Here is a 24,509-nt window from a genome sequence, read left to right on the forward strand (position 1 = left end):
GAAGAATTTGAAATGAAGGATCTTGAAAAAACCAAGTATTGTCTGGGTTTACAAATTGAACAAAAAGAATGTGGAATGTTTGTTCACCAGACAAATTATACAGAAAAGATCCTTAATCGTTTTAATATGGATAAATCAAATCCTTTAAGTACTCCAATGGTTGTTAGATCATTAAACATAGAAAATGATCCATTCCGACCATGTGAAGAAGATGAAGATATTCTTGGTCCAGAAGTACCATATCTAAGTGCTATCAGTGCCCTTATGTATCTTACAAATTGTACAAGGCCTGATATATCTTTTGCCGTAAATTTGTTGGCAAGATTTAGCACATATCCAACAAAGAGACACTGAAACGGAATTAAACATATATTCCGTTATCTACGAGAAACGACAGACTTGGGACTTTTGTATTCAAAAGATGCTAATCCAAGTATAATTGGTTATGCCGATGCTGGATACTTATCTGATACACACAAGGCACGTTCCCAAACTGGATATGTTTTTACTCATGGAGGCACTGCAATTTCTTGGCGTTCACAGAAACAAACGCTCGTAACAACTTCATCAAATCATGCCGAGATTATTGCACTACATGAAACAAGTCGTGAATGTGTGTGGTTAAAATCAATGACCCAACATATCCAAATCTCATGCGGATTATCATTCGACGAGAAGCCTGTGATACTATATGAAGATAATGCTGCATGTGTTGCTCAAATGAAAGAAGGATACATAAAAAGCGACAGAACTAAACATATTCCTCCTAAGTTCTTCGCATTCACCAAGGAGCTTGAAAAGAATAAATGTATTGATGTTCGTCACATTCAATCAAGTGAAAATTCATCAAATCTCTTCACAAAGGCGCTTCCTACGTCAATATTCAGAAAGCATATATATAATATTGGGATGCGCAATCTACGAAATTTGTGAAGAATTGTTCGTGTCAACATGAGGGGAGTTTACGTGACTGCACTCTTTTTCCCTTGCTATGGTTTTTATCCCACTGGGTTTTTCCTAGTAAGGTTTTTAACGAGGCAGTATAAAAACACGTAATGAAGACAATCATTATGATCATCATCACAAGGGGGAGTGTTGAAAAATATATTTAAAATGTGTGTATTGAATATTTGAATGTTGAAAATAAGAGTTGTAAATATTGAAAATTAGTGTGTGATGATGTAGATAATGATGTATTTTATTTTTGGATTATTTGTAAAGATTTCCTATAAATATATCTCTCATTTGTGAAGAAAATCACAATTGAGTAGAGAGAAAAATATTATAAAGTGTGTGGTTTGATAAATTTTGAGAGTTTGAGATTTTTACTTTTTACCATAAATTTTTACTTTTTCACAACAAATTTCAATTTTTTTTTAAATAATTGAAATGGCGAAAAGACGATCATAATTATAAAAATTCCTCTGGTTCTTAAAGATTTTGTTTTTATGATCGATATAATAACTCATTATTTTTCTAAACAATGTGTATATATAACAATAATCTTTATAAAGAAACATAAAAAATAATATACTTACTACTAAAAATAAAATTGTCTTTACAAAAATTATCGAAACCTTCCCATATAAGAAGAACCAGAAAAGTAAATTGTTGAGAAGAGTAAATTGTTACCAACACGTATCATGATCATGGGTGCAACTTCACTTTTTTTCTTTTTTTTTAAAAAAAAAATTATTAGCCAAAACATGGCCATATTCATCAATTATCTACATCAGTCAACAAAGGCGGAGTAGTTTTCAGCACCTATACGGTTTCTTGAATTTTTCCACTAAACTCAGTCTTCCCAGGTGATAAAAAATAAAACTTTTGAAAACCATAAGTTCATCTTTTTCACTTTTGTTCAAGAACCAAATGAAATTTCCAGCTCTGTGGATTCTAGTGTCGTTGTTGGCGTATGCGAGAAAATCCGCTTGTGATCCACGAGCAACAGAAGCAGCTTTAATATGCAGCAACATATCAGCAACAAATTCCGATAGGCAAGTTTTTGTGGCTAACTTTTTAGCTACCATGGATTCTGTAACACCACAAATTGCTAGGCAAAAATATGGGGTTGTTGTAAATGGAACTGGAAATAATACGGTCTATACATTTGGCGAGTGTTTGAAAGATTTGTCTCAGAATGATTGTGACCTTTGTTTTGCTCGGTGCAAGACTCAAATTTTGAGGTGCCTCCCATTTCAGAGATTGGTTAAAGGAGGCCGGCTTTTCTATGATGGGTGCTACTTGAGATATGATGATTATCGTTTTTTTAATGAGAGTTTGAGTTCTGTGGATAGAAGTGTTTGCGGAGGTGGTGATTTTGTTGGGGACCAGACTTTGTTTGGTGAAAATGTTATGGAATTGGCAAGGAATATGAGAGTGGAGGGGCCTAAGACTGATGGATTTTTTACTGGGTTCGTGAATAAGGGTAATTTGACTGTTTATGGGATGGCTCAATGCTGGGAGTTTGTAAAAGGGGGTGATTGTGTAAAATGTTTGGAGAGTTCAGTGTCTAGAATCGGTTCTTGCCCACCAAAGGTGGAGGGAAGGGTTTTGAATGCTGGTTGTTACTTTAGATATTCCCTAACAAGATTTTACAACAATTCTGGGGCTGATTCATCTAGTGTGGGTGGAGGTGAGTTAAATTTTGTTATTTTTCAATTTACTTACTATGAGAGCCATCTCATATTTCTTGGTTTATCCAATGTACGCATTGTTGTAATAAATTTGATATGCATCCATGGTTCTAGGGAGCTCTAATCGCCATACAACTATTCTAGCCGCGGTTTTTGCTGCTATTGCTTTTCTGCTGTTTATAGCTGTCATTTCGTTATTTGGAATGATGAAGATTCTTCGACTGAGAAGAGGTACATAGATTTGGTCGAATATATTTTTTTTTGGTTAGGTGATTTTAATATGAAAACTAACACAAGCTATGATCTTGTAGAGAAAAAGAAACTAGGGTCAGTTTTGGCCATAGTTAACAAGTCCAAAATCAACTTTTCGTATGAACATCTTGAGAAAGCGACTAATTACTTTCATATCTCCAATAAACTGGGGCAAGGAGGATCTGGTGCAGTTTATAAAGTAATTATAGCGTCTTAAAATCTCTTCTATTAGAAGGAAATGGATGCTTTGGCCACTTCGATTAAGCTTTTCTATTCTCTCTTTCTGATGACAAACAGGGCACCTTACCAGGTGGGAAGATTGTTGCTGTAAAAAGGCTTTTCTTCAATACATCACAATGGGCGGATCATTTCTTTAATGAAGTTAACTTGATTAGCGGTATTGATCACAAGAATTTAGTGAAGCTCTTGGGTTGCAGTATTACAGGGCCTGAAAGTCTCCTTGTGTACGAATATGTCCCAAATCAAAGCCTCCATTATCACCTTTTTGGTTGTTCTCTTAACCTTAAGTCCAGATTCTGAACACCTTTTTTTAATTGTTTACCATGATCCAACACTTAAACTTTGGATTGGTTCAGGTAGAAAACATGGTCAGCCTCTCAGTTGGGAGGACAGATACAAAATAATATTGGGAACTGCTTCGGGGTTGGCTTTTCTTCACGAAGGATCACAATTAAGAATAATACATAGAGACATAAAATTGAGCAATGTATTGCTCGATGCTGATTTTACTCCAAAAATTGCTGATTTTGGTCTTGCCAGATTGTTCCCAGAAGATCAGTCTCACATAAGCACTGCTATCGCTGGCACGCTGTAAATTAAGCACATTTTTTCTTGATCTTTCTATTTCCAGTGATGTTTTGTTTCGTCTGTTTTTTGTTAATCTTTCTACCAAGAGAATGCTGAGTAGTTTCTATCTTATAGTGGCTACATGGCTCCAGAATACATAGTTCGTGGGAAATTGACAGAAAAAGCAGATGTCTATAGTTTTGGAGTTCTTGTTATTGAAGTTATCTGTGGCGCAAAGAACACCGACTTTTTTCCTGTCCTACAAAGGGTACATCCTTGGTTTTCTATCCACGGCATGAATTTATGCATCTTTTGCTTATCGGGACCCTTTTTTAGGTGTGGAACCTATATGGATCGGGAAAAGTGAGTGAAGCAGTGGATCCCTCAATCAAGGGTATTTTCCCTGAAGAAGAGGCATCCAGACTTCTTCAGATAGGCCTAATTTGTGTACAGGCAGATGCAGAAATTCGTCCGTCCATGTCAACCATCGTGAAAACACTCAATCATGTATATGAAATACCTCAGCCAACTCAGCCACCATTTCTCAGCTCGACGAGTTCGGGTATCGTATGTCAGTTTAAGTACCAAGGGGGGACATATTTTTCACAGCCCGGTTCTCACACTCATTCGTCTGGAAATGAAATAACAGAGAGCTTTATTGAACCAAGATGAAAGAGTTTTTATTGATAACAAGGTTATAGTAGATAGGCTTGTCTAATGCAGTTTTATGGTATGAAACCATAAATGTAAATACTATTTTTCTTTTTCCGCTCCTCTGAGTTTTCCGGTTTGTTTCAACCTACCCGTGCAGGCACTGCCTGCACGGGCAATGAACGGCCCGGATCACTCATGCCCGCAGGGGTAGGGTCGACCGAACCGAGTTTTCCATTTCAATCCGATGATTTTGGCGTTTGATTGGGTTTAACAATTTAATGGAAATGAAAACAAGAATTGCCGAATCCGAAATTGTTTGTTATAATTTCTTTTGCTGATCCATACATTTCATCACTTTTCTTTATTATAATTTTATTTTTTTAAAAAAAAAACTTTAATGTGATATACTTTTATGATAACAAAAAAAAATCATATTTAAAAAGTTATTCATAATGTTTATATATATATATACATTAAAATGAAATAAATGTAGCAGTGTTGAGTTTAGTTTACAATAGTTTTAATTTTTATTTGTGTTTTATTTTATATTTATAGATACAAAATCAATGATTTGGGAATATTTAGTTTTTGGCGGATGCAAGATTTTAATAAAATTACTTAAAAGCAATAAAACGTTAATTTGATTTGATAAATAAAATATTATTTCCATATGGCATCATCAATTAGACAACTGTACGAGCATTAGCCACTCTTGTTGACGTTAAGCCCTTTTCTTTGACTAAAATGAAACCTGCTCCAATTTATGAACAAAATATTGGAATAAGAATAAACAAGTACTTTTGATTTTTGAAGAAGTCTGATTTCAACAATATCCAACCTTTGTTATTCACTTGTCAGAATCACACAGTGCCGCCACGCTTTTACTTTCCTCTCTTTTTTCATCTTCTCTGCTAATCACTTTTGGCTTAGCTTGTGCGAAAAAAGCGGTGAGTGTTTTGATTTTAAGATGATTTTTTGCTCTTTCAAGCTGTGAAAGTTGATTTGAAAAATTCGAGAGAAAAAAAATGGTTGGAATCTGATAGGATTTCTAACCGTGTCGTATTTGTTTATGGAAAAATTCAAGATAGCGAAGCATACCTCAGATTATTAGACGATGATGATACTAGTTAGAAATTATCCCAGTGTTCTAGCTATTGCTAGGTGGGGTCCTGCTGTATTTTTATGAGATTAATGTTGGTCGGCTCTCTGGTTGGTTGGGGTGTCACATTCTCATTCATAAGTGCTTTAATTATCATCTCCGGTAATTTAATTCATTTCATTCTTCATCTCTTGATACTTGCTCCTTTCAACAGACAATTGAGGAATTTCAGATTCAACCGAAATGAAGAGATCTGTTCTTAATCCATATTGCGTCATCATTATCTTGAATATGCTGCTGTTACCATATTCAACATTTGCTGATCCCAGATCTCAAACTATCAAGATTATGTGTGGGCACCAACGTGAGAATAATCCCACCCTTTTTGTACCCAACTTTGTCGCCACCATGGAGAACATAAGCGACCAAATAAGAACTTCCGGCTTTGGCATAGCTGTGATGGGTTCTGGTCTGGATACCAACTACGGTTTAGCACAATGCTACGGCGATCTTTCCTTGGTTGACTGTGTTTTATGCTACGCCGAAGCTCGTACTGTTCTGCCCCAGTGTTTTCCTTTCAATGGTGGAAGAATTTTTCTCGACGGCTGTTTCATGCGAGCTGAAAACTACAGTTTCTTTCAAGAATTTATGGGGCCAAATGATCACGCTGTCTGTGGGAATGTGACTCGAAAGAGTAACCCATTTCAAGTTACTGCAAGACAGGCCATCTCTGATTCGGTTTCTGCCGCGCAAAAGCATAATGGTTATGCTCGGGCGGAGATGGCCGTGTCTGGAACAGCTAACGAGTCAGTTTATGTGTTGGCCAACTGTTGGAGGACACTGAGTTGGAATTCTTGCAGGGATTGTTTGGAGAATGCATCTGCAACGGTTTTGGGGTGCTTGCCTTTCTCTGAGGGCCGAGCACTGAATACAGGTTGTATTTTGCGGTACTCGGATACCAATTTCCTTAATCCTACACCGGGGAAAAGTAGTTCGAGAGGTAAAGTCTCAACATCTTATCTCAATCAATCTTCTTAGTTTTAAATGTTAACGTTAGTTGCCTATTAGTTTTTTTTATCGATCTGGCTTGGTCAGTATGATTCTTCTTTCTTCCACAGGGATGATAATAGTTATAGTAGTCGCAGTGGTTAGTGCAGTTGCAGTTTTTATCATTGGAGGAGTCATTGTGGTGTATTTCTGGAACCGCAGGACAATACAGAGGAAGAGAAAAGGTAGAAGATACATTTATCTAAATTCAATTTTAATAGTAGTCTTTTAGTTTAAATGGTCAAATATAAATTTGGTAGAAATTCGCTCTATTACTCATTTTTTATTAACCATCTACGATCCTGCTAGGTTCCAATGATGCAAATGGATTGGTGAAAACCCTTCATGATAGCAGCTTGAACTTCAAATATTCGACACTAGAGAAGGCCACTGGTTCTTTTGATGAGTCCAACAAGCTCGGCCAAGGTGGATTTGGCACTGTGTACAAGGTTATAACAGTTAGTTACAAGTGTGTTGACGCACAATAAACTGATCTCTGAAACTAGAAGCTCGATGTTGATACAGGGTGTTTTGCCAGATGGAAGAGAAATTGCTGTGAAAAGGCTTTTCTATAATAACAAACATAGAGCTGCCGGTTTCTACAACGAAGTTAACATTATTAGCAGCATTGAGCACAAAAATTTAGTCCGGTTATTGGGATGCAGTTGCTCAGGTCCTGAAAGCCTTCTCGTTTATGAATTTTTACAGAATAAGAGTCTGGATCTTTTCATATTCGGTAAGAAAAACTGCTATTGTTTCGAAATTTATGACGATTGCGTGATTTTCTTTATTAGATTTCCCTGTTTAAACTATTGTGTAACAAAGTGTGGTTGCAGATTCAAGCAAAGGGAAAGCATTAAACTGGGAGAAGAGATTCAAGATAATTATAGGAACTGTAGAGGGGTTGGTCTATCTTCACGAGAACACAAAGGCACGAATCATTCATCGAGATATAAAAGCAAGCAATATTCTCCTGGACTCCAGACTGAATGCCAAAATCGCCGATTTTGGGCTGGCAAGGTCTTTTCAAGAAGACGAAAGCCATATTAGCACTGCTATAGCAGGAACACTGTGAGAATTTGTCATTCTTTGAATCCTAAAATGTATTCACCCTTACACTTATAGAGAACCATAAGTTTTCTCGAATTGGCAAATATGCAGAGGGTACATGGCTCCAGAATATTTAGCTCATGGCCAGTTGACAGAAAAAGCAGATGTGTACAGTTTTGGTGTGCTTTTGCTGGAAATTGTAACGGGCAGGCAGAATAACAGAAGCAAAAGTACTGAATACATGGACAGCTTGGTAACCATTGTAAGTTCTAAAGACTTCACTCGTTATCTATGCAATTACGTGTAAGAGCGGATCTAAAGTTGGGTTTTAGGGTGAGAAACATCCAGGTCACATAACAAATTAACCAGATTTTACGAGTCTGATTACTTGTACAACTACTAACCTTTTGTGTAGGCATGGAAACATTTCCAGCAAAGAACAGTGGAGGAGCTGTTCGATCCGAGTGTAATGCTACATAACTACCCTAATAATATGGTGAAAAATGAGATGTTAAGAGTCGTCCACGTGGGACTTCTGTGCACCCAAGAGATCCCCTCGCTACGACCCTCTATGTCTAAGGCACTACAGTTGCTGGTAAAGAAAGATGAACACCTCCCTACACCGACCAATCCTCCTTTCATGGATGAGAAAACGATGGAGCTTAACGAGATGAGCGAAAACCATTCATCACCACTCTACCATGACAATGATGCTTCAGTTGCCAGCATTTCTCAGAGTATATTTTATCCCAGATGAGAGCAAAACTGAACTGAAGTTCACCATCAACCAGTTAACTCTGTTTTTATTGGTGAAAACAGTTTCAAGACTCAAAATCTTGTTAGTCCCGAAAAAGTTATTTTAAATATAATAGTTTTGTTTTCGACTTGTGAAGTTTGACACAATTTATAGCATGTAGAAACATATATAATAAGAAAATGTGAACTGCTAAAAGTGTTGGAACATGACATTTATGTTACACTGATGGCTGCTCGAGCGTATGCTTATATCATTTTATGTATTTATTTCTTCCTTTGGCCATTGAATTATGCAACTATATACTTTTATTTGATTTCCTATTTTGATTTAAATTATATTATCATATCTATTAACGAGTAAAAAATTGGCTTGTATTCCAAGAAAAGCTCTTCGGAACCATTTTCTTCGATTATCCTACGCTTCCACATCACAAGATCTTGAATTGCGTGGGTGAGAGACTAGGATTCTTTAAAATTTTGTTATTCGAAGATGAAAGTAATCGGAGGGTTTTAATACAAGGTTGTTAATTGGTAAAATAAATTCAGATTTTTGTATTATTTAGGTGGATTAAATTGAAGTGAAGATGAAATCCACTATGTATCAAGTTATTTTTATTAATCACATTATGTATTTTAAATATTAATAATTATGATAAATCTTAAATAAATCCGTAAAATCATTTTTCAATCAATTCCTTAATTATATCAATGAAAGCAAATACAACCTTACCAAAAGTCTGTCATCCATACATAAAGTACTAGGGATTTACTCCCAAATTTATTATTATTATTATTATTATTATTATTATTATTAATGAAGGTGTAAGAGTGTATTAATTCATCTTTTACGTCCCTCATAATAATATTATTATCCTGCCATGATCATCTTCAAGATAATTCTGAGCAACTATTCATTCATTTTCCTCTTTCTACAAGATGAAGTACATCCATTGCTAACATTAATAGCAATCTTCGTCAATCCTGCCGCAGTTCTTTTTTTTTTTTTCAACAACAGTACATCAATCCCATTATCATTAATCCCGAAAACGATGATATGTGATGTTTTTAATATTAAAGTAATTTTTCTCTCACTCACAGAACAACGTAATATTATAATTTTTCATGTTTTAAAACTTACTTAGGCGTCGTATGATTTAAAATCATTCATAAAATGTTTAATTTAATTTATCTTTACCTTTTTAACGCTGGTTCTAGCTATCCTAATGCTTAGACGGTAATAACATTTTTTTGTATATGATTACGAACGATCTACTGGAATACACATCTTCTTCGATTATTCGAACTAGGTACACGATTAGAAACCATGTCTCTCGCAAGATCGCACTTGAAATCTTGAAGAAATTTGATTGTTGAGAATAATTGCCGGAATTGTGCAATTCCAGCAACGGCGACGACGACAATGCATGGCTGGTGGTGGAAGACGTCGGTCGTGGGTGGTCTAATGGTCTTCTCCAAGATGGGGTGGCCGATTTTGGTGTTTTTGAGGGGAGAGCGAAAATCACTATCCTTAATTAGATTGTGTTAATTAAATCGTGTTTTATATTATCAACTTTTTGTAAAATGTTTTTTTAAAATACTCTCTCAATCTTATTTGAATTCTTCTTGAATCGAGATTCTACTCGAATCAGGAATCTGTAATTTTCATTATTTAAAATTCACATGTTGTATTTCCACTCTTGGAAATATCAGATATAATTAAATAATTATCAGCTGATAATATATAATATAATATAATTAAATAATCATTATTTAATTACTTGATTAATTTATTAATGAACTCTAAACTCCTTTAGAATATTGCACGAGAATCTTACAAAGTAGTCACTACTATTCAACAAGTATTTAATTAGTTATTCTAAATTCATTAATTAAATAATCGAGAACTCATTATAAATTGATCGACGATCGGACATCGTCGATGTGACGAGGATACAAATCTCATTTATGTAATATAAAAGAAAATTTTGAAGGACAAAATTTCTGCTGATTCATTTTTGGAAGCTGTCTATTTTGTTAACTCCTTGATTGAATTAGGTAATTCCACTATTCTCATTTACTTAGTAGTTATGCAACTTTCACAACTTCCAATAATGGATTCTACGTATAAAGTTATGTATAAGAAATATGTTTGATCTTTATCAAATTACAGTCGTCAAATACAACTCCTTGAATTTGACTATCTCAACAGGAATATAGAATCCGATAGTTGAATGACCTTTAAATTTTAATGGTTCAGTGATACAACTAGTGGTAGATTCACAACTTCATGTGATTAAGGACAATATTTGTAGTTATTCGGGTTTACCCTAATTAACTTCATTTTTTTCATCAACCTCTTGATCAAGAACGTCATAACTCGCATTTGATTGCACTTTTTGGATCATGGTAAGAGCGTTTATTAACATCAGCCTATGATCCCCTAAGATATAAATGATAGTGTTTGCAAGAACCAGTAAGTTATCGGTAGCATACAGTAAAGTCTCTTCAACTCATATATCACAATCGAATGTGCAACCATTGGTACATCGAGAATTGCAAATGATTTCGATAATGATGTGATATATCTTTGAATAATAATAGTGACTTCGTATTTGTAACTAGAAAAATACATTTTTCTAAAGTATGTGTCTTGCTCTGGCCAGAGACTCCTTGCATCATTTTTGTTGGGTGCAATAATTGTTCATGTTTGGTAGAGCGATCGAATCGTGGTGCTTGAGCTGTTGTGCGGTTTAAAAGACTTGAGTTGCAGCATTACTACTAGCTATAGCTTTTGGTAAAGCGGTAAGCACTCGGTCTTACAATTGGTATCAAAGCCAAGGTCACAGGTTCGATTCTCATTGATTGCAAGGAGTGCAATTATTGGGAGGGGGATTGTTGGGTGCAATAATTGTCCCTGCTTGGTAAAGCGATCGAATCATGGTGCTTGAGCTTCTGTGCGGTTTAAAAGATTTGAGTTGCACCATTACCACCATCTATAGCTTTTGGTAAAGCGGCAAGCGCTCGGTCCTACAATTGGTATCAGAGCCAAGGTCATGGGTTCTATTCCCGTTGATTGCAAGGAGTACAATTATTGAGACAGAGATTATTGGGTGCAATAATTATCCATGCTTGGTAGAGTTATCGAACCGTGGTACTTGAGCTGCTGTGCGGTTCAAAAGATTTGAGTTGCATCATTACCACTAGCTATAGCTTTTGGTAAAACGGTAAGTACTCGGTCCTACAATTTTCCACGTTGGTGAGCAGCGAATCCCCAACTACAATGCATTGAATTTTACGTATTTCGAAACTACACCCAACCTCACCACTTGATGACCCTCAATGGAGTCGGTAAACGAGTCAAAGTACATACTAGTACGCAGAACCTTCATGTTACCTCGGGTCAAAGGACTAATGGTCTACAACCATAAGCTTGAACTAATCCACTCTAAAAGTGATTACCACTTGGAAAGTTCTAGAGATGATTGTTTAGTACCTCAAAAAGTGATGACCACTCTAAAAGTGATAACCATATGTATGAATGAACATTTTCATGCACTTACCTATAAAATGTGGCGATTACATAACAAATGTTACTCTCAAATTCGAGTGAATTTTATCCTTATTTTAGACGGATGAATCGACTACTTTAGACTGCACAGTACATTTCCTAATGAATTTCACAATCTACGTCGAGAAGCAGACCTCATGGTAATTATTATATATTCAATGGTTTTATCTATGAAACTTATATAAGTATAGAGATAAAGTAAATTTCATAATTGAATAAAATCGTAAAATATCATTAAAATAAATATGTTTTTACACAAGAGTAATAAAGTCTAAGTCATAAGTTGGCTAGTTGAACACCTACTTTGACAATCTTTCACTTGCCCTATAACCAACCACCCATAGATCTCAAACTCGTTGTTTCATAATGCTTTTCAAATAATGGTCATGGCAGGAGCTTCGTTAGTAGATCAACAATGTTAGCTGTAAAGGTGACTCTCTCTACTGATATGTTCCCACAGCAGTGGACACATTCGACACATATGAAGCATCAATGTCTAATTTGGCAGTATCAGACGTGATAGACTTTGTCTCTCCTCCTGAGCCACCAGAGAGAACACCTTGGCAATGCCAAGGAGAGGATCAACCAACAAGATTTGTGCACATACTTGTGCATAAGAGCCATTTAGCCCCGTTTGACATTCCTGACTATGGTAATTCACCCAATCTTCATCAATCCACAGTTGCAGACGGAAGCAGGTTGATAATCTTTCGGTTCATCCCAAAGTGTTCGCAACTTTGCGTAGTAGGAACTAACACTCAGTGATCCTTGATTCAGAGCACTGAGTAACTTTTAATTTGATAAATCCTTGGCTCATTTCTCTATTGGAACCGATCACGTGAATCAAGCCAAACCTCATGGCAAGTCGATATGTATTTGAGACTATCAACAATTTCACGAGCAACAACATTCAAAATCCACGAAGTTGCCATACTGTTACAGTGAAACCAGACATTGTACAAGAGATCATCTAGTGAAGTACGAGCTACAATATTATCCACAAAACCAAGCTTATTTTTAGCAGTCAAGACCATGGTCATAGCTCTGCACCAAGTGTTATAATTCGAGCCAGAAAGTGGATGAGATACAAGGATAAGACCTGGATGATCACCATTCTACATGAAGTATAGATTGCTCAAGTCCTCAGCAAAGATGTGATTCACAGAAGCGTGATTTGGATGATTAACGATTTGGATTGTTGTTAACCGCTTGACCATCGCCTTTCATCATCTTCAAAAAATCGAACAGATCGAGAGGCGGAGCAGATGATTCGGAATCAAATTAAAGATCGATCGGAGTTTATCTTCTGCTATGATACCATATTAGAAGAACAAATCCATTGCCAAAAAAGCGCAGAGCTCAAGCTGCGGAAAGAAGAATAGTACAAAAATGACATTGAAATTTTGACTAACCAACCCCTGCTATTTATATTATACAATGCATTGACCTTCTGCTGATTGTAGCTCCACATAGGCAACTCTTATTTCTAACATAAAGATGAGCAGAAGTAATTGTTTCTTTGAATTTATACATTTTATTTCTACAAAAATTAAATTATATAGAGCGTCAAAAAATTTCATCCCCCCACACATATTTGAGTTCTAATATATAACTAGTGTAACACACATTATTTTCCAATAAAATACATTTGATAAGAATATTGTTATTTGGATTTTGGTGGTTACTCCACTTTGTTATCCTCTAATCCAATCAAGAGTAGATTAAATAATTAAAATCGTTGGAGTGATAACAAACCACTCACCGGCAAGCCACCGTAATGTAATCCTCCAAAGATTTTCTCTCATTTGATTTTTACATATTTTTAGAATTTTAAGCTTTCCTATAGGTTATTTAATTTGGTATCATATAATCTGGTCTTATAGTTGCATGATATTTCTATTACCATTTTTGGTGATCGACAAATTAACAGCATCGAGCTGTTACGGAATCCAGCTGCTTGTTTTTTGTATTTCAGTTTTCTCAGACTATTGGATCAAAGTTTGACCGCATAAGACATGTCATATTCCAAGCCGCAAAGGTCATCAATCTTTCGACTGGTCTAAAGAAGTTAATACCGAACATGTGAACAAAGTTTATTATCCAACCGTTCTGCACGGATTAGATAAGAGCAAAACAATGGATATTTTCAAACTCAAGGAAATCAAATAAAATGCATGACACAGTATCCTACCCATGCTTCCTAAAATGTCTCAAGTAAAGCACTTTTTCAAAAGCTACATGGACTAAAGCTATAAAAATCAAGTAGACATCAATGACGAGCGTACGATGTATGAGAAAGAATGTCATTATGTCGGATACAAGTACAGATGATCGTTGAAAAGCCATGAAAAGCCATTTTCGATCGTTGAGGCTTTTCACCTATAAATATGCAGATTAAAAAATGAAGAACTACCGAAAGTCCGCACATTACAATCAGCTTTCCAAGATCTTTGAGCATTCAAATCTTTCTAACTTCAAGCTACTCATTAAGCACACATCTTACCGTTCATATCTGATTATCAAGGATCATCTTTGTACTTCTTCACCCACTCAAGCTGTTACAAGCTAACCGTTGGTTATCGGTTGTGTTGTCTTGTGAAGCAAGGGTTCTTAAACAAGCTAGATTGGTAAAGTAATCACTAAGAATTATAACTTAGACATCTATGAATCCTGGTTGTAGTGAGTGTGTGAGACCCCGAAAATAAAATAGCTTTGATGGTATTTTGGTAAATAAGTTGAAAAATATTCAATTTATTTTGATGGCATTTTCGTAAATAAGTGAAAAATAATGAATTAGTTTTAAAGAATAAAATATGACATATCATGGTCATATGAACTCCAAATGATTTGAAATTTGGTTATAACGTAGAAAACTCAAAGATATAGAAGTTTCATGTTTCGAGTTTTGAAAAGTTTGATCGTTTGACTTGTCCAAAAAATATACAAACGTTAAAATTTTAAATAATATATATTATATTATATTATAATATAATAATATAATATAATATTAAAAAAAAAAAAAGAAAGATAAATTGAAAGTTATCAACGAAAGTTACAGGAGAGAAAGAGAAAAGAAAAAGAGAAAGAAGATTTTCGATTTTTCTTTTCGGTCTTACGATTTATCGGTTTATCCAATCGACGAATCGACTTCAGTTCTGGGATCGTTGACACGAGGTCTTCGATTTGAGGTATAAATTTCATAGTTTTGGTGATATTTGAAATTCGTCGATTTTTGGAATAAATCCGATAAATTGTTATGATTGGTTGTTCCATACGGAGCTTTGCTCACCCCCAAGGGGGGCTGTTGTCGTCTTTGTGTGTGGACAATGGCAGGTACTCCAGGATATCAGGAGGCCGGAGAGGGTACTTCTGGAGGGACTCACAGTTTGGGCTGAGGTTTTATGTTTTGTTCCTAGTATATATATATATGTATATACCGGGGCATGTCCCGAGGATTTGAGGTGTTTGTATATGATTGGTTTTGATTATGTGTGGGCGAGCTTTATGATATGAGATAAAATACTATTTTTAGTATTCAAATTATAGAAGAAATATTTTGGGCTCATTGTAAAGAAAATTTAAACTCGTTTTTCGCTGTAATTAGTTAACCCTAATCAGATTACAATATAACGATTAGGAGCTAAGGGCCCCACAAAGTGTTTACAAAAAGTTGTAAAACCAAAGTTTTCAGTGAAATATTTTCTAAGTGAAAGAAGAGGGGACATGATTTTTTGTATCCTATACGTGTTTACTTTTCTCACTTCATTCATTTTCCAGTCATTTATTATTAATTGTTGTCTATACTGAATATATTTGTTATTTTAACAGCCTAAAATTGTTAGAACAACTCATTTTTTCAAAAATATTTCCAGATTTTATTTACCATTCTGATATTTATTTAAATCCCAACAATATGTATATTTGTTATACTCATCGACTATATTGAATGAATCTATAATATATCTTGATATAATGTATAAATATATATAATAGTATTACTAATGCAGTATTTACCCCGACAAAAAAAAAAAAGGTAAATTTTAGGTGAGCATGCCTACATGGAATTCTTCTCCAAACCAACAAAGCAAATGGGAATAGGCTCAAATTATCAAAAAGGCAGTGGGAATTGATGAGGACGAAAAAAAGATTATTATTTTTCGGTGGAAGAGAGTCCACCAAATCACCAAATTAATTCTTCAATATTTACCAAGAGATAGTGGAATAAATGCATGTCATGCCGTAATTTTGCCGAGCTCATGATATGAATTGAAATTCATTTCATGAACCCATTAATATCATCATTTTAAATATAATGGTATCATGGATGCATGATGATGTCTTATAAGTCACATTAATTTAAACTCTAGAATATGCTTACATTGTTTTTGTTCATACAAAGTTATATCCCAATTATAAAACCTTGGATTTTCTTATAATATAATTTGTCGGAATGGGACCAAACTTCACGACTGTCCAACATAAATGCCAAGTGATGTCTAAATTCAACTCAAACATATTTTATTGAGGTATTAAAATAAGGGTTTGCTTTCTCCAAGAAGATATGCCAAAATCTTATCGAAGACTCTGATTAGCATATTTGCTTTCATCATTCACACTTCCTAATATTCCTTAGGTTAGCAACTACTCCCCCTGATTTTATTTTATTTTTTTACATGGTCGTCATTTAAATTTATTAGTGGCAAGTGCAGATACTTACCAATTACCTTATATTAAATGCCAAATAATATTTCACATGTAGGAGATGGGACAAGACAACCAAAAGTACTATTTATTTCTTTGCATACTTGTGTCAGAATTCAAATTTCTAATTTTGTATTAGCACAAAAATCTTCAAAGACAATAGCCACCAGAAACATATTTATAAAATGCCATGATAATTATTCTATTCATTGCTGCACGTACACAATACGATAATGTTTTTTTTAATCAATGTTGCATGCTTATTAACGATTCAAAAAATAAAATATCGTTTTATATTAAAAATATATCACTCGTCCCATCCTAAAAAATGTGCCATTTTTTTTAGGAAAAACGTTAATTTTTATTTAACCCAATCCAAACGGTATAGATTAACTAAGTGGGTAAACGCTGGTCGCAAAAACGATGCATGAATCCACTAAATAGCTGTCCGATCAAATTAAAGTTGGTATTTAAATAATTTTGAAGTACATACAGTATGGCATATTTGTTGTAAAGCGGGATCGCCTTCCTTCCAGGTGACTACATCTTTTATCTTTCTTTTGACTTTTGTTACATATCCATTAATATAACATAAAAATATTACAATTTTCTCCTTTCTAAGCAAAGAATATTATCTGATTTCAAGTGCTACATCTTAATTGATTTATCATACACACTGAATCCTCTTTTGGTGGGAAAAGCTTGTGGCGTATCAACTCCATTATATTAAAATATAAAATATATTATCGCATTAGACAAATAGTCTGACTTTCATAAATTTTTTAATCTTGACCTGCAGCTCGATCGTTCAGTCGAAATCATTAAGTTGTGCTATATAACGATGAGGAGCATATCATAAGCGATGCATCGACTGAAACATAAAGCAATTTATAAAAAAGATATATTTTTAAGTATGTCTAGATTTGAAGAACACAGTACTTCAAAATCTTGCACGGAGAAGAAGCCTAGACTATTCGGGTTTGAGTTCGATACGAAATGTGAACAAGGGACCGTGGAAAGAGATGAAAGTGTGAATTCGTCCTCGCTGTGTTCCGAAAGAATCTCAACCAAGAAGTTCGAGTGCCAATATTGTTTTAAGCAGTTTGGTAACTCGCGGGCATTGGGAGGGCATCAAAATGCTCATAAGAAGGAAAGAATGAGGAAAAAGAGGCTTCAACTTCAAGCGAGAAAGGCCGGCATTAATTATTGCATTCAGCCCTTTTACAGTAATAGTAAAAGAAGCCATGATCATTATAAAAAACATAATTTGAATTTTTATGGGTTTTATGATCCCTCATGCCACGATCATGAATCACAAATTTGCTTCATGAATCATTACGGTTCGCATCTCGATCCTATGGGTCTAAAAGTATTGAGATGGGGCAAGCAAAACACTACCAATTTTAGTCTCACAGTTGGGAGTGGATTCAAGGAGATCATTTCCCCTTATTCAGAGAAAAGTACTTGTGGTAGGGCCGCTATGTCTTTAGATCTTCAGTTAGGGTTAGGTTGACGTTCCACTGTTCCCACCCAAAAAAAATTGATTAATGTTCTTTTGTATCATATATTTTTTTATACTATATAGTAATTATATATATATATAAACTATTAATCCCTTCAATCTTAATTTGATGATATTATAATATGAATTCACGTGCATTAATTAATGTGTTTGCAATGAATTTGGAACATCGCATCTTCGCCGCACCTCTCCCTTTCGGCCGGTCTTGACACCGAGAACACTCACTTTCTCCATTGCCCGAGCAAAAGCATAAAAAAACGCCGATTGATTCGCTGCATACAGATCCACCAAAGGCTTGGTTCTTGTATCAAACGCCAAAGTTTAATCAGTAACCAATAATCCCAGACCATTCCGCAAGTTCGAATAATATGTGTTGTCGAATTTCCCTGGAGACATCGGGTCGTTAAACGCCGCAATCGTCTCGTCTTTTGCGTAATTCTCGCAGTTTTCTCAAACCTTTTGCGTATTCTGGATTCATGGTTGGATCGTTGGATTCAGAGATTCTGTTAGCAAATTCTGAGCTTTGGGAGAATCCGATCGTGTGTGCTCCGGAAAGAGACACCATTTCATAGACGCTGAATCCTTTTGCTGTGAAAACGTGGATGATTTGAGTAACAGACATGTTGGCGCGCGCAATGTGGCCTTCGACATCGGAGGCGCGCGACTCATTACCGTCCTTCCGGCCGGCGGAACGGGTAGTATGGCCCACTGACGATGTTTAGCAGGTCGCGTGTGGCTTCGACGAGGATGTCGGAGCATGAGATGATGCCTGGGCAAACGAGTTCCGGCTTGGTTTCTACTCGAATGACGAGGTCAAATGCGTCGCCCGGAAGTGCTTTGTTGATGTCCTGGTCACGTTCTGCGGTGTTGAAGGAGTTGGAGGAGAGGAGGAGGGAGGCATCGCAGCCTCCGACCACACCCGGGAAATTTAGGAAAAAATGAGTGGATATGAAGTATTTAAAAAAAAAATTCATAAGTCAATTTACTTAAATGTCTCTGTGTTTTAAGTGTAAATACATCATTAAATTTGATTACATATAATCTGATAATATTAACGTTTATTTCGATTTATTGTTTATTTTCGTTCGTCGATCGACTGGTTGAGTAAGAAAATTTCGACCACGTTTTGGTCGAAACGACCAAAAAACAGTAGTCTACGATGCGGTCGACCAAACAATGGTCCACCAAAACTTTGGTCGACCAAAATCTTGGTCAAAGACCAAAGTTGGTCGATCAATTTGGTCGATCGTTGATGGTCGATCGTTGTTGATTGTTGGACATTGTATTGATTTTTATAATTATTGGACATTGTATTACGTTTGATAATCACTTGACATTGTATTGATCTTTTAATTATTGGACATTGTATTGATCTTTTTTTTTCGATTTAAATATTTATGGCGGAATTTTGTTGTTGGTCAGTTTTTGGATCGACCCTGGTGATTTCTGGGTCGACCTTGTTGATCCATGTTGATATTGGGTCGACCACGTTGATCTCTGGGTCGACCCATGTTGGTTTTGGGTTGATCGAGGTTACTTTTGGGTCGACCTTTTTTCTAACACATGAATCCATAATTAAAAGAAAAATATGACTGATAATTACTTAATTTTGATGGATAATTACACAATTTTGACCAATGTTGCATGTTTTTAACATATGAATCACATAATTTCACAATCATGTTCTATAATGTTACATATTATGATATATGAGTCATAATTTCACAAGTATGTTACATATGTTTTACCATATGAATCACAATTTCATGACTATGTTACATGTTTTAACATATGAATCAGAATTTCACAACTATGTTACATGTTTTAACATATGAATCACAATTTCACAACTATGCTCCATGTTTTAACATATGAATCACAATTTTTAACATATGAATCACAATTTCACAACTATGTTCTATGTTTTAACATATGAATTACAATTTCACAAATTTCACAATTATGTTATATGTTTTAACATATGAATCATAATTTCATAACTTTGTTGCATGTTTTAACATATAATCACAATTTCACAAGTATGTTACATGTTTTAACATATGATCACAATTTCACAATTATATTACATGTTTGAATATATAAATCACAATTACATAATCACAAGTATAGTATGTTCTATAATGTAATATGTTTTAACTTATTATGTTACATGTTTTGACATATAAATCTCAATTTCACAACTATGTTACTATTTTAACATATGAATCACAATTTCAATTGAATTACATGTTTTAACATAAAAATCACAATTATATGTTATCACAATTTCAATTGAATTACATGTTTTAACATAAAAATCAGAATTACATGTTTTAACATATGGATCATAATTTCACAACTATATTGCATATTTTAACATATGAATCACAATTTCATTACATAATATTACATGATTTAACATATGAAACACATATTTAACTTGGGTCGCCAAAGTAGCATTTATGTACCAACTTGGGTCGACCCAAAGTTCCAGCCTTTTGAGTACATGAAATTGTGATTCATATGTTAAAACATATAATATAATTGTGAAATTTGTGAAATTGTAATTCATATGTTAAAACATGGAACATAGTTGTGAAATTGTGATTCATATGTTAAAACATGGAACATAGTTGTGAATTTGTGATTCATATGTTAAAACATATAACATAATTGTGAAATTTGTGAAATTATGATTCATATGTTATAACATGTAACATACTTGTGAAATTCTGATTCATATGTTAAAACACTGATTCATATGTTAAATAATGTAACATAGTCGTGAAATTGTGATTCATATGGTAAAACATATAACATAATTGTGAAATTGTGGCTCATATGTCAAAACATATGTAACATACTTGTGAAATTATGACTCATATATCATAATATGTAACATTATAGAACATGATTGTGAAATTATGTGATTCATATGTTAAAAACATGCAAGCATTGGTCAAAATTGTGTAATTATCCATCAAAATTAAGTAATTATCAGTCATATTTTTCTTTTAATTATGGATTCATGTGTTAGAAAAAAGATCGACCCAAAAGTAACCTCGATCAACCCAAAACCAACATGGGTCGACCCAGAGATCAACATGGTCGACCCAATATCAACATGGATCAACAAGGTCGACCCAGAAATCACCAGGGTCGATCCAAAAACTGACCAACAACAAAATTCCACCATAAATATTTAAATCGAAATAAAAAAGATCAATACAATGTCCAATAATTAAAAGATCAATACAATGTCGAATGATTATTAAACGTAATACAATGTCCAATAATTATAAAAATCAATACAATATCCAACAATCAACAACGATCGACCAAATTGATCGACCAACTTTGATATTTGACCAAGCTTTTGGTTGACCAATTCAAAGAATTGGTCGACTAAAGCAATGGTCGACCATTGTTTGGTCGACCAAAGTTTTGGTGGACCATTGTTTGGTCGACCGCATCGTAGACTACTGCTTTTTGGTCGTTTCGACCAAAACGTGGTCGATATTTTCTTTCTCAACAGTCGATCAACGAACGAAAATAAACAATAAATCGAAATAAACGTTAATATTATCAGATTATATGTAATCAAATTTAATGATGTATTTACACTTAAAATACAAGAACATTTAAGTAAATTGACTTATAAATCTTTTTTTTTTTTTAAATACATCGTATCCCACCCCCTTTTCCCCGAATTTCCCATCTCTGGTGATTATCAGCCACCGTCTTTGCAAAATTTCAGGTAGATTGGCTCTAATTCGTACATGCAACATCTTCATATGCTAATTCAAGGGTTTATTTTGTCAATCTCTTGACTTGATCTGCGTGAATGTCATTACTTGATCTGCTCGAAACCCATTGCGCGAGTCTCTCAGTCTTATTCAAATCGAAGAAAGATGCGAATTTGTTCGTGCCCTCGATGAATTCCCATTGTTTTCTTTTTCAATTCATGTTATTGGTGAAGTCATTGGTGTTTGATTTGTTTAATTTTTCTTTTTTGTAGTGCCCATCATATATCTGTATCGGATTTTTCTCTATTTTCTTATTTTTCAGAACCTTTTATTGCACAGAAAGTAACTAAACTAAGAACGTAGATTAAAATTTCTAAATCTTGTCTTTGGTTTTTAGGGATCTTGATTTATCTGGGATTGAATTGCGAGTAAAGATCTATTTCCTCGAATTGAAGAGAGTTATTTAATTTATCTGAAATTAGTTGTGGAATTATGTTCTCCCGATTCATCTATAGCTCTTTAGTTTGTCGGGAAAAGAAAATATTTTTTCTATTAATAATATTTTCCGAGACGATTTTTCCTGTGACGCTGAGAATTTTTGTATATATGTGTATAGTTGAAGTGCATAGATATGGCTGACCAGAAGAAGCAGTACGCCAAGGTTAGCCAGCTGCGCCCTTTTGATACCGGAGTCACTTTGATTGTAAAGGTTGTCAGTGCAAAGGTTGTGGCTCAGAGAAGTCGTGCTCATGGTCGTTTTTCTGAATGCTTGGTGGGAGATGAGACAGGGATGATTATTTTTGCTGCAAGGAACGATCAAGGTCGGTATTATCTCCTAAAAATGAAGTCCCTGTGTTCTCATAAAGATGTTTTGTAACTTCTCAGATTTTCTTCTTGTAGGCTTATATCTTCTTATGTGTTCTAGAAAACTGATCAACTTTTGCGGTTTCTGTTATGAATTGTGGATTTGCTTTGATTAGTTTTTCTACCTGTTTTTTCTTGTTTTGCTTCCTTTGTTGACTGCATTTGATGATTAGTTTAATGCTTTAGAATCGCAACAATGCAATCATGTTCGATATAAATGCAATATGGAAAATGGAAAAGGTTTTGCTTTTGATTGGCTTGTTCGAATAAGCAACTATTTGGTAACCTCTTTATCTCTCTCACAAATAATCGTTTTTCTAAATCTTTATTATACCTGTCTGATTTTCTGCACGTGTCTGATTTTCCGGAATCTTAAAATAAGTTGATTTACCACGGGTTTAATCCATGTAAGGAGATTCTTTTGATTTAAAGGTGTTATGGCTATGTTTTAACATCCTTAGACCTTGCTCCCCAGGGGTGGCACCCTTCTGTTGATTTGATCTTCTATACACCTTGTGCTTCCATAAATTCCTTTCCCCATCAAAGTTCCGTATGATTCTTTCGACAAGTCGATTTTGATAAAAAAAAAAGATTTGTGTATAAATGCTAGTTCGTCGGTAGTTTAGAAACAATCCATTTTCATTTAGAATCTCTAGTTTATTTGCGTACATAAATCAGGCATGAAAGGAAATTCCTCCGAAAATTGGGACGAAATCCTCTGCTACATTTGGTGCTCCAAGCCATGCGATACTTTGTTCAAACAAGCTCCGTTTTCACAAATTATTAAAAATTAAAAGCATTAAACACATTGGATGAAAAAAATACAATTAATTATTGATAAAACATTTGATTCGTCTATTTTTTTATTAAAAAAATCATGAATATATTGTTTTATTCATTTATCGTGCTTGGGACATCGAATATTTTATCAATGATTAATTGTATTTTGTTCATCCATGATGTTTACTGCGTTTAATTTTTAATAATTTGTGTAAACGGAGCTTGCTTGAGCAAAGTATAGCACGGTTTGGAGTATCAAGTGTAGCAGAGGATTTTGTCCCCCGAAAATGTGAAAAGCTTTCTATTAATAAACAAGTTTCTTGAAGACTGGAAGATAGAGAATGATCCACCAAGACTAACCACCGGTTCCCAAGATTGTAGGCACATGGTTTTCTTTTTTAGTTTTAGTACATTATGTATCTGCGGACATCCATGGGTACTTGCAGTTTGTGGATTCCACACAATGCTGTATTTTTAATATGTTTTCAGGATCATTGATGATTTGTTTTTCAGAAATTCCATTATAACCCGGAGAACAAATTTTTTGACACAAGCATCACAATGGTTAAACTCCACATGTTTTTTCCCCACACTTCTGAAGTTTTAACTCTATTGCATCTGAATATTTTCAGTGGATCTGGCCAATGATGATAACACACTTATTCTCTCAAATGCCAAGATTGACATGTTTAAAGGATCAATGAGGCTTGCGGTGGATAGATCTGGGCGAGTTGAAGCGGGTGAACCTGCGAGTTTCAAGGTCGAAGAAAGCAACAACTTGTCTTTGATTGAATTTGATCGATATGATGTGGCAGTATGAGCCTTAAGAGGCAAAACAAATGTTTTTTTAATTTAGAGGATAATTTTGGTGGACAAGGTTTGAATTTTGCAGTTTTTATGCTTGAGTTGAATCCGAGCTCATAATTATTGGAGTTTGCTTCTTACCATCTACAGCTCTGGGTTTAGCCTATCTGGTTTCTGTGGGTGTGCTTTTGTGGGACGAGCTTGCGTAAAAAATGGTCTTCAG

General features: G+C 34.6%; 3 protein-coding genes and 1 pseudogene across 8 annotated transcripts; 3 read left to right on the top strand and 1 right to left on the bottom strand.

Moving 5' to 3' along the window:
• The first annotated feature begins 1,689 nt into the window (after window positions 1-1,689).
• On the top strand, window positions 1,690-4,460 carry LOC142552585 (cysteine-rich receptor-like protein kinase 3). 2 transcript variants are annotated; one of them, XM_075662271.1, is made up of 7 exons: window positions 1,691-2,635; window positions 2,751-2,867; window positions 2,948-3,087; window positions 3,186-3,396; window positions 3,485-3,719; window positions 3,831-3,963; window positions 4,032-4,460. In XM_075662271.1, exons 1-7 carry the CDS (start codon window positions 1,873-1,875, stop codon window positions 4,365-4,367), a joined length of 1,935 nt encoding a protein of 644 aa, XP_075518386.1. In that variant the 5' UTR covers window positions 1,691-1,872; the 3' UTR covers window positions 4,368-4,460. The 2 variants fall into 2 exon arrangements, with proteins under 2 accessions (XP_075518387.1, XP_075518386.1); XM_075662272.1 differs by lacking the exon at window positions 4,032-4,460 and having other exon boundaries at window positions 1,690-2,635; window positions 3,485-3,963.
• Window positions 4,461-5,122: 662 nt separating this feature from the next.
• Window positions 5,123-8,584, top strand: LOC142552586 (cysteine-rich receptor-like protein kinase 2). 4 transcript variants are annotated; one of them, XM_075662273.1, is made up of 8 exons: window positions 5,123-5,296; window positions 5,663-6,448; window positions 6,567-6,680; window positions 6,805-6,944; window positions 7,021-7,231; window positions 7,332-7,566; window positions 7,657-7,807; window positions 7,961-8,584. In XM_075662273.1, exons 2-8 carry the CDS (start codon window positions 5,692-5,694, stop codon window positions 8,300-8,302), a joined length of 1,950 nt encoding a protein of 649 aa, XP_075518388.1. In that variant the 5' UTR covers window positions 5,123-5,296; window positions 5,663-5,691; the 3' UTR covers window positions 8,303-8,584. The 4 variants fall into 4 exon arrangements, with proteins under 4 accessions (XP_075518388.1, XP_075518391.1, XP_075518390.1 ...); XM_075662276.1 differs by lacking the exon at window positions 5,123-5,296 and adding an exon at window positions 5,323-5,475; XM_075662275.1 differs by lacking the exon at window positions 5,123-5,296 and adding an exon at window positions 5,545-5,562.
• A 9,649-nt stretch (window positions 8,585-18,233) lies between these two features.
• Window positions 18,234-19,066, bottom strand: LOC142554254 (peroxidase 65-like; annotated as a pseudogene).
• Window positions 19,067-21,773: 2,707 nt separating this feature from the next.
• Window positions 21,774-24,427, top strand: LOC142552588 (uncharacterized protein At4g28440-like). 2 transcript variants are annotated; one of them, XM_075662285.1, is made up of 3 exons: window positions 21,774-21,849; window positions 22,455-22,659; window positions 24,115-24,427. In XM_075662285.1, exons 2-3 carry the CDS (start codon window positions 22,470-22,472, stop codon window positions 24,300-24,302), a joined length of 378 nt encoding a protein of 125 aa, XP_075518400.1. In that variant the 5' UTR covers window positions 21,774-21,849; window positions 22,455-22,469; the 3' UTR covers window positions 24,303-24,427. The 2 variants fall into 2 exon arrangements, with proteins under 2 accessions (XP_075518400.1, XP_075518401.1); XM_075662286.1 differs by lacking the exon at window positions 21,774-21,849 and adding an exon at window positions 21,870-22,013.
• Window positions 24,428-24,509: the final 82 nt, after the last annotated feature.

Source organism: Primulina tabacum, chromosome 8, assembly GCF_025594145.1.
Source record: "Primulina tabacum isolate GXHZ01 chromosome 8, ASM2559414v2, whole genome shotgun sequence".
Taxonomy (NCBI): Eukaryota; Viridiplantae; Streptophyta; class Magnoliopsida; order Lamiales; family Gesneriaceae; genus Primulina; species Primulina tabacum.

Bases quoted from the DNA above. Each gene is read 5' to 3' on its own strand.
- LOC142552585 (XM_075662271.1), top strand. From the start codon at position 1,873: ATGAAATTTCCAGCTCTGTGGATTCTAGTGTCGTTGTTGGCGTATGCG. The intron at 3,397-3,484 runs GTTGTTCTCTTA...GGATTGGTTCAG, and splicing joins CCTCCATTATCACCTTTTTG to GTAGAAAACATGGTCAGCCT. The intron at 3,964-4,031 runs GTACATCCTTGG...ACCCTTTTTTAG, and splicing joins TTTTTCCTGTCCTACAAAGG to GTGTGGAACCTATATGGATC.
- LOC142552586 (XM_075662273.1), top strand. From the start codon at position 5,692: ATGAAGAGATCTGTTCTTAATCCATATTGCGTCATCATTATCTTGAAT. The intron at 6,945-7,020 runs GTTATAACAGTT...ATGTTGATACAG, and splicing joins GATTTGGCACTGTGTACAAG to GGTGTTTTGCCAGATGGAAG. The intron at 7,232-7,331 runs GTAAGAAAAACT...GTGTGGTTGCAG, and splicing joins TCTGGATCTTTTCATATTCG to ATTCAAGCAAAGGGAAAGCA.
- LOC142552588 (XM_075662285.1), top strand. From the start codon at position 22,470: ATGGCTGACCAGAAGAAGCAGTACGCCAAGGTTAGCCAGCTGCGCCCT. The intron at 22,660-24,114 runs GTCGGTATTATC...GAATATTTTCAG, and splicing joins TGCTGCAAGGAACGATCAAG to TGGATCTGGCCAATGATGAT.